We start from the raw sequence: 15391 nt of genomic DNA, 5'->3' as shown, positions 1-15391 counted from the left end.
TCCTTATTCCATTCATACAAGAAGTTGAAAGAAATGCTTGTAGAATAAAATTATATTTAATCAGAATAAAAATATCCTGATGTGACCTCAAAACACGTAGTAACTTTAGCTCAGATTCTGCCAGATTTACACTGAGTGATAAGATAGTCTCAGTATAGGACTACCATTGCATATAGCTTGAGCTGTTCATTTACAGACCAGTGAATTTCACCAGATATAAATAAGCCTGGCAAAACACAAACCTTTTATTACTAGGCAATATATTATGGACAGAATTTACCCTTTAACTTTCTTCTTTGGCCATACAGTTTTAATCTTTATTGTGGCTCAAACTTAAAACTGTCTCTAAGCAAGACAGTTTTAGAACTGAAGTGACAATCAGTTTGCTACTGTAAGATTCCATTGTTATAATGCCGCCTCAAAATTATCACATGAAATTTGTTATTTGTAAGCAAAGGTACAGCCACTTTCAATCTCTACTTTCAACTTTAAATTTCACTATCCTCATCTAAGGCAGCATCTGGTGCTGTGGTATATGATCCCTCCTATATAGTTCAATATTGTTCTGTTTCAATTCCTATGGATGCTCACCTTCTTCATCACCTTGAGGCTGAGTCTCCAGCGCGGGAGCTGAGGCATCATCTGAATTCAGAATGGAAAAGATTTGCAAGGAGACTACAATTATGAGAGTAAGCTAAATAAGTGTACATACGTGACTGATACTAATGATTTGCACATAGCCCCGGCCGGTAAACAAACAGTAATTTAAATATCATTAATATGTACTGCAAAGCATAGATATATTACACCTACAAACTACAGACTATAGATAAATCACTTTTAAGGTTATGATTGATGAACTGATTACAGAGTCTTTGACGAGACGTGAAGTGATCAGGTCGCTTCCCAGACAGTAAACCTTCATTTTCAATGATGCACATTGACTCCTGTAAACTGTTAACTGATCAGATCAATGTTTCTAAAAAGCAATTGGATAAAAGTATATTAGGGGTAAGCCCTGCGAAAGCAAAAGCAGCCTGGGATGAATGGGTGGTTGCAGACATGTTGACACCTTAAAATGAAAGGTACAGCAGAATCTATTTAACAGACAAGTTGATTTTATAAGCAAGATTCATAGATTAAAGAACCAGAAGATTGTTTGCACTGCTCTTATCCTTCCGTCAGCCATCTCAATCTGTCCACAACCAACCATTACTGCAAGACAAGAGGGAGGAAAATTTACCAGAAATGATCAGAGTACATGGATAATTTTTAGATTCAGTAAAATACAGGGGAAGCAGTGCTGGAAAAGAAAATCTCAATATGAAAAAATGATTTGAGTTAACAATCTTTGAGATTGAGTAACCAAAGACCCATCTTCATTTTATTATGTATTCCTTATCTAAAATGATTTCAGATATTAAATAAACAGAACTTAGTAAGCCTTGATAGTTCATATTTTCCAGCTGCTGCTGTTTCCTATAGAATAGAGCTAACTCCAGGACCAAGGTGCCATGCAGCAAACAGCATCTTCCATGCCTTTTGTTAGTATTTTTTGCAGTCTCACAACTGGGTCTCAGACCAACATAGTTTCCAGATTGTCTTCCTGACACTTACACAGAAGCTAGAACCAAAGGTTACTGTGAAGCTTTGTCTTGCACATAGTTCTACTGTGGTAACTGTAAGTAGCAGTTTTAAGGATAACATGCTACCTGTTTCAGTTTCTCCCTTCTGCTGCAACTCAGAACAGCCACCTCCTGTTCTCTTTGTTGTCACTATCATAGTGTTTCCAAATCTGTATTGCCTTCATGCAGATCATGTAAAAGATTTGGAAGCACTCTGTCCCTCTTATTTGGAAGCCACAACCTACTTCATAGGAAATACAGATACCAAGTAAATCCTGATACCAGATAAACATCAAATTTACAGCCATGGAACTCTAATCTCCACGCTTTTCACAAAAGCCAAGCAGCAGCAGTAGAAACTTATCTTCATTTCAAAATGTTTTAACCCAAACATAAAGAGACTTTCTTTAAGAATGTTCATTCTTTATGTTCATGCAATGGCAGGATACTTTGCTCCAATGGCATAATAAACTGTCACTTCCCATTAGTTTTGATGGCTTTTTTGTGGTGTCCTTTGGGTGGTGGAATAAGACCATTGATCAATTTCAGAAAGGCCATCAAGTATCCTAGTGAACTAAGGATCATGACATATATTTAGGTTATCAGTGATTCAGAAAATCTGCAAATTTTTAGAGGGCAGCCTAGGGTAGGCAAATTTTACCAACAGCCCTGCCACAAACACATTTTGGGGTTTAAAGGATATTTTTCTGATCATTTTTCTGTACACAGTTTCAGCTTGTGCTACATTTGATCTTATGTTATCACCTGAAATTCAGCTATAATACTGCAACTTTAAAGATTATCAGCCCAGTCAAAATTATCCTCTTGACAAACAACTTTGTTCAAGCAGCATCTAAGACACAGTATATCAAAATATTAAAGAAAATAAAACCCCTTAGATGCTTAAAATGTGAGTCATAAAACAGGTGTCAGGTCTTGAACCAAACATAATCTAAAAGATATTAACTACACTCCAGAACTGGAGGAGCTGCAACAGCTCCTGAATTACTCTTAATCTGAAGGAAGACAATCCCTTTAATCTTCTGTTTACACTCTGTCAGGTCTACCTCTTTTCAAAAAAAAAAGCTTTTTGTTTTCAGAATGAAGAGGTATGTAGCACTTCACTGTTCATAACAAAATTCAGTACAGAATAACAACTACAGAATTTCAGAGCAGTTGCATAACAACTGTATAATTTCAGAGCAATTCAGAGCATCTTCATGTTAATTAGGTACTTCATGTCATCCTCATAAGACTTTCTGGCTGGCCCATCTATACCAGTGCATATGTGCACACATGTGAACAGACACCATTCTGCTATCAAAGTTCAGTTACCAAGAAGTTTCCAGCTAGGCAATCAGCTAAGAATCAGAGAAAAGTCAACGTAGTCTTGTCTCAGATACCTATGCTTTTCAGATAATCCAAGTATTTTTCCTGACCAAAGGAGGGAACTGTGAGGTCTAAGGGAAGATACATTAGGAAGTGTCCTTCAAGCTTTGGTCCTGTTCGGTTTAATATACAAACTTGCAAACGTGCAAATACAGCTCTTGATCTCCAAAACCTGCATCAGGAAATTTTCTTTCAGTGTACCCAGAGAAAGTGAGCTGCAGAACTGCAACAAATATGGCCTGGCAGGTCCTCTTCTCTTGTGAGTCTGTGCAGGACATCTTGGAAGACTGTCTCAGGCCAGGTTTATGCTGGCTATTGAGGACAGTCTTCAAGACCAGACCTGAATGTCTGGAGCATGTCCTCTGCAGCATGGAGAATGTCATGAACCCGACAAAGCTTGCTTGGTTATGATACTAGCAGCTACACTCATCCAAGTACCTCCTGCTAGTCCATCGGAGCCATGCAGAGAGAAGAGAGGCAAGGAGGGGAGTATACTAAATTTACAGTTACTCCAAAAACTACTGCCATGGCCTTTCAAGCTTTTGTATGATTGAGCTATAAAATATGTGTACTGTACTAATTGTGAAGCCAAAGCACAGATCTTTAACTCAGACAGATGATGTGATTCATAACTCTGTGATGGTCTCTAGAGAGGCTGTGATGTCTTTGACAATGTTACTTTATTTAAAGCATAAGGCAGTGACTGGTTGGAAGAAGGGTGGGGAGAGGAAGTAAGCAGCATCTGAGAAGAGCCAGGAACCACCTGGGAACCAGGACAGCTGCCCTTTGTGCTGCAAGTTTGTGCTGGAGAGTAAAAAGAAGGCATAAGTAAAATGCAATTGTGTCATTTTAGATGTAAATATACGTGATGTGGAGGGAAATACGATAAATTATGTTCATTTAAGCTTCTTGTTCCATGACTGTACATTCATTCAGGCTTCAGCAACTCAGCCCTCACAATCATAGACAAAAATAAAGAATTCCAAGATCCAGACAAGTTTTATATATGAGGTAGTTCACACAGTTCAAAGCCAAAAATTAAATTCCTGACCTAAAAGAAATTTTCCCAGAAAGTAATGGGAAACTTAAGGTTACTGGAGCCCACAATTTTTCTGGAAAAATATGAAGGAAAGATTTTCCACTGATTATTAAAATACCTTGTCATTATTAGCCTTTAAAGAGATACTGATTTTCTTAACCTAATAGCACAATAATTTATTTAAATATTAGGTATATTATAATGCTGCAAAAGTTCCTGTGAAAAACTGTATCACTTACATTTACAGTGGATCAAACTGGATATTAATTAGCATTAGAAGAAATATGAATAACTTCACTAAAATTAATTTAGCCTAGTGTACCTGACAGCAATATTTCCTATATTATTTGCAGCTGACTTTAAAAGTTATGTAAGTATTTGGAAAGTGAGAGCTTTAATTTTGTTTAGAACACAAATATCTCCCTCATTTACATCCACAAGCTATGTTGGAGTCACATCAGATTTTGCCCTGATGACATAATATAAAGCATGATCTATCTCTATTAACAATAATCATTTGGCCATGAATGTAAGCCATCAGTTGAATTAATCACAATACAGAACGAAGTGCTACGTCCAAGACAACTCAAGCACTGGTTGCTGTGAATAAAAAGTGATGACTCCAGTTCCTGGGATCTTGGGACTCCAGAATGCTGGCTTTATTAAACAGACAGAATAATCTGTCATCCAGAGCAAGAAAATAGTATGGGAGAAGAGTTCAGAGAACAGCTATGGGAAGAAAAATTATTTTCCCATCAGCTCAGAATAGTAAAGTCTGTAGGGCCGAGACTAGAAAAATATAATGTGCATGCATATATACACAAATACACACATACATGTATACACATTTATATCCCGAAGATTACTAATACCTTCAATGTACACATAAAACGATAGCATGTGTGCATGTATATATACATATAATATAAATATAATATACATGATATATATACATTGATATTTTAAATCTATGGGAAATGAAGGTCCATATCCCACAGCTATTTTAGTTTCTATTTAAAGGCATTCTAAGATATTTACCTGTTTTTCCTGCACCTTCTCGTTGTGGCAACTTCTCACTTACAGAACCTGCAATTGGAAAAAGGAATTAACTAGAAAAATACTATTTTCATTATTAATGTGTTTTCTACCACAGTTCTGTTTTAATGATTCCTCTTTGCTTATTACAGAAATAAATATCAGACAATTCTTCTTTTGCAAGCCATAGACTTTAGCTTGGCTTGATATCTGCGTTTGTGCACCATCAAATTATTGACTATTGATAAATTTATTAACCAGAGAAAGAGATGACATTAAACACTACATAAATACAAGTGCAAGAACATGCTCATGTGCTGCACAGTCATACTGTCCCTTCCAAACAGACAGGCAGATGCCACATCCTACAATCACATGCATAGTCCTGGCACTGTGCGAAATCCTACTCACTTGCAGCTTCTTGTGCAGGACAGATCCTTTCCTACACACACAGTCTTGCCCACCCACCTCAAGCGCCCTTTAGGGTTTCCTGAGTCTCTTGCCCAGTCCTGGGTCAGTTAGGGAATTAACTTCCAGAGGATATTCAGTGAATCAAAAGTTTGAATGTCTTTAGGATATGCCAAAACATCCATCCTCTTTGAGGAGACTTTTCACTCTGGCAAGAATGAATGCTAACAGTAACTCTCCTACACATGTATGGAAAGTCCATGCTAGAGTTTCTAGCAGACTGTGAATCTGGGACTGTAGTTTTGTAATACTGTGATTACGGAAAAGCACTGGGAGCTGAGCTAGACAGCTGCATAGCTGTACACAAATGCTAGGGTTAGAAGGGGCAAAAGAGGTTTTCTTCTGACCTCTTTTATTCTCATAGGCTATTACGTAGCACATGTTCTCGCATTATGCCTACTAACTTGAAAAGAGCATGTTTTCTAGGACTGTGATGCCAGGCAATTACGGATTCTGCCTGTGTGTTGGAGGAGACAGGGACAGGGCCTTAAGAGTCTGAGCCAGAGATGGTTGCAGGAGAGGTCCACAGAGCTGTAGTCCTTAGGAGACAGAAGTAGTGGGAAAAGGAGTTATGAAGTTTGCAGGAGATAGGTTTTAACAGCTTATTCTTCCAACCTGGACTTCAGTCCAACACAGTATCCAGTCTTGATTTGAAATAATCAAGAAATGGAGAATCCACAGGTTTTACAACAGATAGCTCCCTTCAGGATAATATGCCTCAGGGTAATATGCCTCAGGGTAAATACTGCCTCATCACCTATGCACATTTTTACAACCATTTGTATGATTCTAACTCCTAGCCACTTCTTATTGACATATCTGTCTCTGATGCATTAAAAAAAACTTTAAATGTGGTACTTTTCTCCCTGAATAGCCAAATACATGATCAAAAATTAAAAAGCATAATGTCTATAAATTCTTACCACAACAATTTTTCTTGCATACACCTGGAGTAATGAAAAAACATTTCCATCTGACAGCTGTTCAGTATGGTGTGAAATGATTTGGTTGCCTTAATTACCTTAATTTATTTCCCTTTGGGAGAACTAAATTCACTAGGAATTAAACAAACAAAAAGAAACCCTTGCTGTTGTTCTAAAGTAAGTATTTAAATAAGAGAACTCACTACATCAAAGCCTTATTTACCATGCTGAATTGATGGTTACTTCAGCATGAAATTTAGACAAGAAAGTCTGCCAGAGAGAAAACAGCTAACATAACAAATCTGGCATGCATATTTGAAAGCCTCCATAAAAGAATACATGACCATGAAGCCAAGCTGGCATTATCTTCTGAAGGATTCGGCTTTTAGTGCAGTTTTTAAACATTCATATCAAAAATATTCTACTTTGGAATTGTTTCCTCTTTTGTGGCAGTGTATTTTTCTTGCATCATGTTTGAATCACCAGAAATTCAATATACTTAGTAACAGTTGCATCAGTATTAATTCAGACAGGAAAAGAAAAAGGCATTATCATCATAAGAAGTATATCCAAAGCTGTTTGTGATAGCTTGCTATAAACAGACTAGAACACTAAGCCCTGTTGTTCAACCTGAAGAGGAGGCAGATTCTTGTATTCATGCTAGTTGAAGCCAGAAGACCTGAGGTTTTAGGGGACTGGCTTGAATTTGATAAGAAGCTCATCCTGAATTCAAATAAGATCTTCCAGGTATAGGAAGCAGTGTGTATGAAATTACAGGTTTTTCTAATTGCACTATAGACAAGTGATCCAAATCTTTTCTCAGATTTCATCCAGCTGCAATTAACTATATAGTTTCTCAATTTAATTTTGATGCAGAGGAGTATAATTATAAATTCTCTTACAAATCCAGACGTTTTAGGTCTGACTCACAACAACACTAAACTGATTTACATCAATTTGTCAGTACAAAAGAGGTCCTGACATGGGGATGGTTTTTTATGAACAGCCACTGATAGTCCCCTTGCACTACAAAGAGTGAAAAAGTGAAGCCTTAGTTTAAGCGAGACCTGTGCTCTCTGTCTGTTCTCTACACACACTCAGAACTAGCATTATGAATGGAACTGATAATTGAGTTCATACCTAAGCAATTTAAAGCATCTGTGAAATTTAAACAGTTATTCCACATCCTAGACGAAAAGTGGAAAAGCCTTTCCAGACTTCATTAACATCAAGAGGCCTTCAGATTACTCCATATGTATGAGAAATGGTGAGAAATGATGACTTTGCGATACTGATGTACAATCAGGAAAACTGAACTTTTTTCTATGCTTTGCTTTCTTTTACCTAAATTTTGAAGGAAAATTGATGGGTGTAGGGACAGGTTGGCATGCACAAAGGCTAACCACAGCATAGTGAAACTAATTTCACTATGAAATTACATGAAGGTTGGGAAATTAGGATCCCTAGGCTGACCTTAATTTTTGTAAACATCCTTGGGAAGCTAAAGAAAATATTCACAGAACTTCCTAAAAAGTGAAATCACTGCCCTTAACATACTTTCACTTGGGATTTTAAATTTATGTGAATAAATATTGGCAGAAAATTTGTTTTCGTATTCACTCTGAGCTGGGGAGAATGTTAGTGAACTTACATTGTTTTTTTTTTACCATTTTCTGAATATATTTGAGTTAGAAGTACTTCTAGCTTAAATGGTGATAGGATGCTGCAAACAAAAGTATTTAGGAAATTATATCTTCAATACTCACGACAGAAGTGCTCAAATTTTCAGCCAGGCAACAAGCAGAAATCGCAGTGTTTAACTTTTCTAAAAGTTAGGCAATACAAATCAACTTTCAAGTTTTTAATGCACTATAAGCAACCAAATCACACCACATAAACATATTGATGTTAGCGGAGAGAGCAAGGAGGGATGTTAGATTCAGCAGCATTATTTTAACAAGAATAATTCTAGTTCATACATACTTATCTCCTCCATTTGCTTAGCTATCCATCCATTAATGATTCTGAGGATTTTTTTTTTTAATGGTAGAAATATTCATGCCTTAGTTTATTACCAAACCCACAATTCAGCCCAGTTTCAGTCAAACAATTTCTGAGGCATAGAAAATCTTTCAGGGAATGTGGTGTGATTTTTGTGGTTTATGATTTTAACATATATATTTTCTACAGTTCTGATCATATATTACTGGGCTTTAAAGGAGAAAGGGAATGCTTACTATTATCTGTTTTAGATAACAACTTTTGATCTCCTGCTAAGGAATACTTAATAAGTAATCATTGAATGCAGAGAACAAGAAACAGGAACGTAAACTGCCCATGTTCTATATTTTGCACGTGTGTGTACGAGTGTTTAGGGAAAGTACTATGTATGGGGACAGAAGAACCAGATAATTCCAGGATGGAAATTTTTCTCAGTTAACAAAAGCAATATAATGTAAACTCAAAAAACATCATTGCTTTCCCAAATATGATCATTTTCATTTTATTATCTGATGATAATATTACACAGGTGCAAAGAGTTCTGAATTTTTAAGGTTACTAGCATTTTTGCCTTTAGAGATGATGATGGCATCTTAAATGTGAGGTAGCAAACCAACTTCAAAGAACAATAAAACTTGTTGCTATCCCTCTGCAACCTCATTGGCATGCTAAGGCAGAAGCCCAGAAGAGTTAAAATGGCAGACAAATCCTACTCCTACAAAGGAGAACACTTTATTTTCCTGTGAAAATTTAACACCTGCTTCTCAATTTCTGACCCATTTCCCAGAACTCCGGGATTGGAATTTCTGCAGTTCCCTGCAGTGCTGTTAACAGAGATGGAGAGTTGTAAAAATGTCTATTTTACGTATGGCGTTCTTTAGTGAAAGGATTGGGGGACATTAATCATTTTTAAGGAGCTTTCTTTTTAATGCTGTCATGGGAATGTGTTTGATTTACTCTCCTTCTCACCACTGCTCCTGGAACAGTGGAGGTTATATCCACGGAGTGGAATGGCATTTTGAGATTTATCATGTGTGTTTTAGCAGTACCGAGTGTTGGTGTGGGAAGGACTGGAAAGGATGGATGAGGAGCTTTTTCAGGTAAGGATGTAGTAATTAAATGGAAGGTTTTACATGAATCCACTGAAAAGAGTCCTGCATTTTTAATGCTGCTTTAGAACCTCCATCCTTCCACATCTTTTGTCTCTAGCAAAAAAGACAGTTTTAATAAGAGTAACCAAAACAGCACAGTGAGCACTTAATTGCTCATACAGATATTGCAGATACATAAAAAATATATTTTCTATCACATGATCTGAGATAGCTTTAGGAAGAATCATGTCATGCAGATAAGGAATTTAACATTTAGGTAAAGTTATTTGACCTATCCAAATCACACAGAAAATATGAAGCATGTATAGGGAAAAGAACCAGGAAACCAAACTCCTAACTGCCCATTCTAAATTCTGCTCCATATTCCCTTTATTAAAATCCAAGTTCTTTCAGACTGTCATGCTCTTCTCTCCTATTTCCAGATATTCACCCAAGCCAAAGGAGGTTCCACTGGGAGAAAATGAAAGGCAAGAAATTATCCCATAATTTAGGAAGAGCACAGTTGATTAGATAAGTATTTAAACCTTATCTGAAGTTACTGCAGAACTGTAATTGGAAACACTGTAAATTTTTACTTAGAAGAGAATTTTTCACACATTCTATGGTACCATATTTCCTATGAGAAAATCATTCCAAAAGGATGTTCACAGCTGACTCTACCTGTCATCTTGATGGTCTGCATGGGTTCTACTCTAAAGGGAAAAGGTGGCAAAAGTGGTCCTGGGAGAAAACAAGTCTGTTACTATGCATAAACCTCTTTGAAATAACTATAACACCATTCCTGCAGAATAAACAGAAGCAAGTGAAGGCTACATAAAAATGCAGCTGTCAGGATGCCATTACTACAAGAGATCTGCTTGCAATATCAAGAAATAGCAAGACAATGCCTGCAAACAGGCTAGCAACCACAAAAAATGTATTAGACTGACTAGGGACAATAATCTGGGAAATAATAGGATCCCACAATTGCTAGTTAAGACAGGAGCACATCTATTCAACATCAGTATACCTACTAATATTTTCATTGAAATTTCTGTGCATAGTGGTGCTAAAGAAAAAGTATAAAGGTGAATCAGTGCTGTTCTGGAAAACATCAACAGTCCTGCTGGGGGGAAAAAAAGAAAAAAAGTTTTTTATACTAAACGGATGGCAATTCTGAGCATATAGTGGGAAATGGGAGAGATGTGCAATTCTGCTTCAGGCTTTCAGTAGGAAGTGTAAGCACGAAGTTTTGCCTTATTATGCTTTGTAACTTTCTAAGAAAACCTGTAGCTGTCCTCTCTGCTGAATGAAAAGGTTTCTCCACACCTCTTCAAGACTGAGCCCTTACCCGCTACAACCGCAAAATCCCCTAGCGCTTCAAGTTAATTTCTGAATTCTGCTGTAGCTGGAATTCTTTCCTAAGGGACAAAGGAGAAGTGGTGAGCAGTAAACACAAGAGCACCAATACAAGCAGAGAAAGAATTCTGCAGAGCCAGTACCAAACGATCTAATGACAACTAGAGAACTATCCTTGGCCTTCCATGCAGTAGAATCAGGTTCTGCATACCTGCTTGGACTCAAAAGCAGTCTTTTTATCCCTGAACTATCAAATTAAAATAGAATGCTAGCATCCCCTTCTCCTTGGCATTTCTGCAAAACTAACTTCCCTTCCCATGCCTCCAAAAAAATACCGAAGCAATCTGGCAGGTTATCTGCTAGGCCCATGAATATACCCTTGAGGAAAATCAGGGCTTGGTACCTGTAAAGGTAGAATAGTTCTTCAGTGAATCTATTAATCAACCTGAAACTACACTGCAGCTTCTCCTTGATACTAAATACACAAAATCAAGTGAATGTACAGTAACCAATTCAGCAAAATTTTGACTCAAAAAAAGTCACAGATTGTGACACAGTTGCCAAACAATTACTTGTTGAAATTTCAGCATATACATAATCTTTTCTTCATTGATGTAGGTGAAACTGAGGAAGCTACATGGCTTTATGACACAAATTGGTATTGCAGAGAAAGCAATGAAGGCACACTTTCAAAGAAGCCATGGTTGTGAATGTGCAGAAACACCTCTGTTTAAGAGTACGTTGAAGCACATAAACGCTATCCTAACCATCTGTGTCTTCTGAAGCCATGACCCAGTTATAAACAGTAATTACATTAAAATTAATGCATGTGTTTCTGAATTTTAAGCCTTGTGAACATTTTATATGACTTTTCACAATTCACTGCCATGCCACAGTAACTCTTCAACATATATCCCATTTTAGACTGCATCAAATGGATTAGACTGAAGATTATTCTTTTTAGCTAAAGTTTACCCACAGGCAAAATGCATGGAAGACTCTGAAAATCATTTAAACTAGACAGACTTCAAAGATGGAATTAACTTTTCATAGTCTTTGTTGAGATTTTTTTCTCTAGTCCTTCCTTCCTTCATCTATTTATTAAAAACATCAATATGGTACTTGAACAATTGAAGTAGATCATGCCAGATGAACTCTCTCAACGGCAATCCACCTCTGACTTTGCAAAGACACCTTTTTTCAGCTTAATTTATGTTACAAGGTGAACTTATTTGTTACTAGTTATTCCTTCCACTCTCTGAAAGGGAAAGCAGAAACATAATAGACAGAGCACAAGTATTTTTAGAGCTGTTTCTGTTGAAGGGGTGCAATTCTGTCAGCCTAAAGCAAGGTGAACAGTAATTCTGGCAACTGCTCATACACTGAGGATTTATTTTATATATTATCAGTGTCAATGAAATAAGGTCAGAAGCAAATTCCTTAAAAACGGTGAGCCTGTTAATTGTCCTGATGAAAGATAAAGGGCAGTGCACACAGCAATGAGTTTGATTTGACAATTAATTTCTACAGACAATGATTCCATTACGTTCTTAGTGCTTCATTTCATTTTTATTTCTCCTCTGGATTTGGCCATTTATCAGATTTGCTGTATGAGCTGTTTCACTAGGCTACATCACAAATCAGGACATTCACACTCCATATTTTTGTTGGGGTTGCGATTTTTTCTATAATCTAAGTACTTAAAATATCTAAAAGGCAAAATCCTCTGGAATTTTTGCAGTGAGTTTACCAGCCAGAGAGTTACAACATAAAGAAAGAACTACATCAGCAAAGCAGTTATATGGTTTCATATATCAACATATATATATCATACAAACAACCACAGCAGAAGAACACCCCCTCAATCGCTAGATTATAGTACAAATAAAGTAGATGGATCATAGAATCACAGAAAGATTTAGGTTGGAAGTGACCTCTGAAGAACTCAAGCAGGGCTAACTTCAAAGCTAGACCAACTTGGTCGGGGCCTCATCCAGTCAGCTTTTGGAAATCCCCAACGATGGAGAGTCCACAGTCTTTGTTGGCACCTGTTCCTGTGCTGAACCATGCTCCTGGTGAAGAATTTTTCCCTTAAGTCTAATCAGATGCCACAGACGAACCTGACTGTTATTCTTGACACAATGTTATAACCTGGCCAGCCAAACAAATCTTACCTGGGCACCGGGGAGTTTTGTGGGCCACAGCAGTACCACTGATAGGACGACCATTAGGAGTGACACACCAGCAGTATCCAGTGTAACTATGGCACTGAACCTGTCAGAAATGATACAAACCATGTGCAGTCTATGAGACATAAGTCTATTATCCCAAAGCATTCATGACACACGTACAAATGGCTAGTCCAACAAACTGTATTGGCGAAGTCTAGAATGATAAACTATAAAGGACCTTAATTTCAGTCCAATATATAATTCCTTAGCATAAAGAGCTTCTTTCAAGCACAGTGTGGTAGGTCCTTCAGTTTACAGTGGAAGAGAAAACTATTGAAATATGTTGTTGCTTATGCCCTATTTCAGAAGAGTGAGGTGCAGGTGTTATGAAAACCTCACAGTGAAGGTCCTCAGGGGACACATAAACTGCTCCTGAAGTAAGCAATCTTGAGTTTTTTTCCACATAGAGAACATGTTGTTCCACCCACTGAAAGAGCAGAACACAGTGCTTCTGCCAGCATTATTCATATCCCAAGCTGTCCGAAAGGAAACTCTTGGAATTCCTCTTAGAAATCAATTGCATTTTATTTCCTGAGGGCCAATATCACTTCCTTCACCACACTTAAACTGAGAAGGACTGTCTTCTGCACAACTCTGTGATTTAAATGCAGTACAGAGGTAGCAGAAAGCAATCATTATTAGAATATACATCAAAGAATAAGCTTTTAACTGCATCCCTTCTGAATTCTATGATCTAACCTACATAAATTAGTCTCAGGCCGTATGCTTGTGCAGAAAATCAGCTGAGAATAGGGAAGATTCCTGTATGATTCATGCTTTAGCACTAAGATACAGACTCTTGTCACAAGATTTCTGGTTCAGATCAGGAGCAGATCAGAAATTCCAAACATTTTACCATCTGATGAGTATTCAGGGGGATACAAGAATGACTCAGCTGTCTCAGCCTAGAAGAATAGGGAGTGTATCACATTAATTGCCAATGGTAATGTTTGGCTCTTTTGCTGGCCAACTCTGAAAAAAAAACAAGGACAGTTGCCACAAAACATAAATTTTCCTTCCATTTTTTAACCTCAGTGTTAGCATAAATTATGTTCCATTTTGAAATTACATTTCATTATGTTACATTTTTCTTCATTTTCTGCAAACACACACAAATTCTAACCTTTCAGACATGCAAAATACCAAATCAAAAATTTTCAACCTGACTGTATGTGCCATCGTCATTGCATTCCGGGATAAACACTTGTTGAAATTCCTTGCGAGCTTGTTCCTGGGTGTATTTCCTCTCAGCCACACATCTGGAAACATCTAGAAAAAGGGAGAAGACAAGTTAGTTTCATGATGCAATGTAAAGGTAGGTGATAACCTAGGTGATAACCTAAAGAGAAAAAAGGAAGAAGGCTCTGAAACCAAAATAAAGAGAATGGAAATGATAATCAGTGATAATGTACAGTTACTTGGATTATTTTTTGGAAACAAAACCAATGAAAGACAATAATTGTATCATAATTGCTTTTCAGGCTTTTGGTCAATATCATCCTAATTCACCTTCCTGACAGTAGCATTTCCCACTGAGTATCATATGACAGTCACTAGTATACCTACGTTCTTCTTCTTACCTTTTGGCTGCCTATTTAACCTATAAGTTCTTTTGGTTTGCCCAAGTGTGCTCACGCTGCCAAGAAGCATAAACAAAACTGAAATTTTACCATATCAAAGGCAGGAGGTCAGAAAAAGTGAAGCACAGAGGGTAGAACTGGGAAACAAGATGGAGGGAGAGCCTTGAGACACAGCCTTGCTGCTCTTGCTGTTGCCAAAAAGGGTAGAAGAAATGGAGCTGATCCTGCTGATTTGATATAGTAATAACTGCCAATATTTTCTCAGCGCTGGTGATAGTAGCAGTAAGACCAGTTTTCTAGTTTTTCATGAAAGGCAAAGCAGACAGCAGGAACATAGCTGCCTTGTACTTCCTACTCTGAGTTTGCACACTGTTTACTTCAGTTAGGCAATGATCTCAGTTGTGACTATGGGTGCCACTACCAGGCTGGTAAAAAAATTAAATTAAATTTGCTGCACAACACAGGACTTGTTGGGGGAGTGGGCAGTTCAATAATATATTTTTTTCCATATTTAATTCATATTATGCTAACAATGTGTGGTACAGTTTATGAGTTAGACTTAAGTCAAGCCTACCACATGGACCTTTTTTGTCCACTGTGTGGTTCCTTGCACCGTCTCACATATTACTTGGTACTGGTCTCTATCCAAG

General features: G+C 37.3%; 1 protein-coding gene across 5 annotated transcripts in view; it reads right to left on the bottom strand.

Annotated features, from left to right (window-relative positions):
- Positions 1 to 15391, bottom strand: part of SMOC2 (SPARC related modular calcium binding 2) — a 153849-nt gene that overhangs the window by 76349 nt on the left and 62109 nt on the right. For all 5 annotated transcript variants that reach the window (XM_067293385.1, XM_067293387.1, XM_067293386.1 and 2 more), the window contains exons 3-6: positions 14324 to 14430; positions 13105 to 13204; positions 5092 to 5139; positions 592 to 642 (exon numbers count right to left, since the gene is read on the bottom strand). In XM_067293385.1, coding sequence (XP_067149486.1) covers positions 592 to 642; positions 5092 to 5139; positions 13105 to 13204; positions 14324 to 14430 — 306 coding nt within the window. The remainder of the gene's footprint in view (positions 1 to 591; positions 643 to 5091; positions 5140 to 13104; positions 13205 to 14323; positions 14431 to 15391) is intronic.

This window comes from Apteryx mantelli, chromosome 3 (genome assembly GCF_036417845.1).
Source record: "Apteryx mantelli isolate bAptMan1 chromosome 3, bAptMan1.hap1, whole genome shotgun sequence".
In the NCBI taxonomy this organism is placed as follows: domain Eukaryota; kingdom Metazoa; phylum Chordata; class Aves; order Apterygiformes; family Apterygidae; genus Apteryx; species Apteryx mantelli.
Note: the sequence above shows the minus strand (reverse complement) of the source record. Positions and strands in the feature narration are given on the sequence as shown.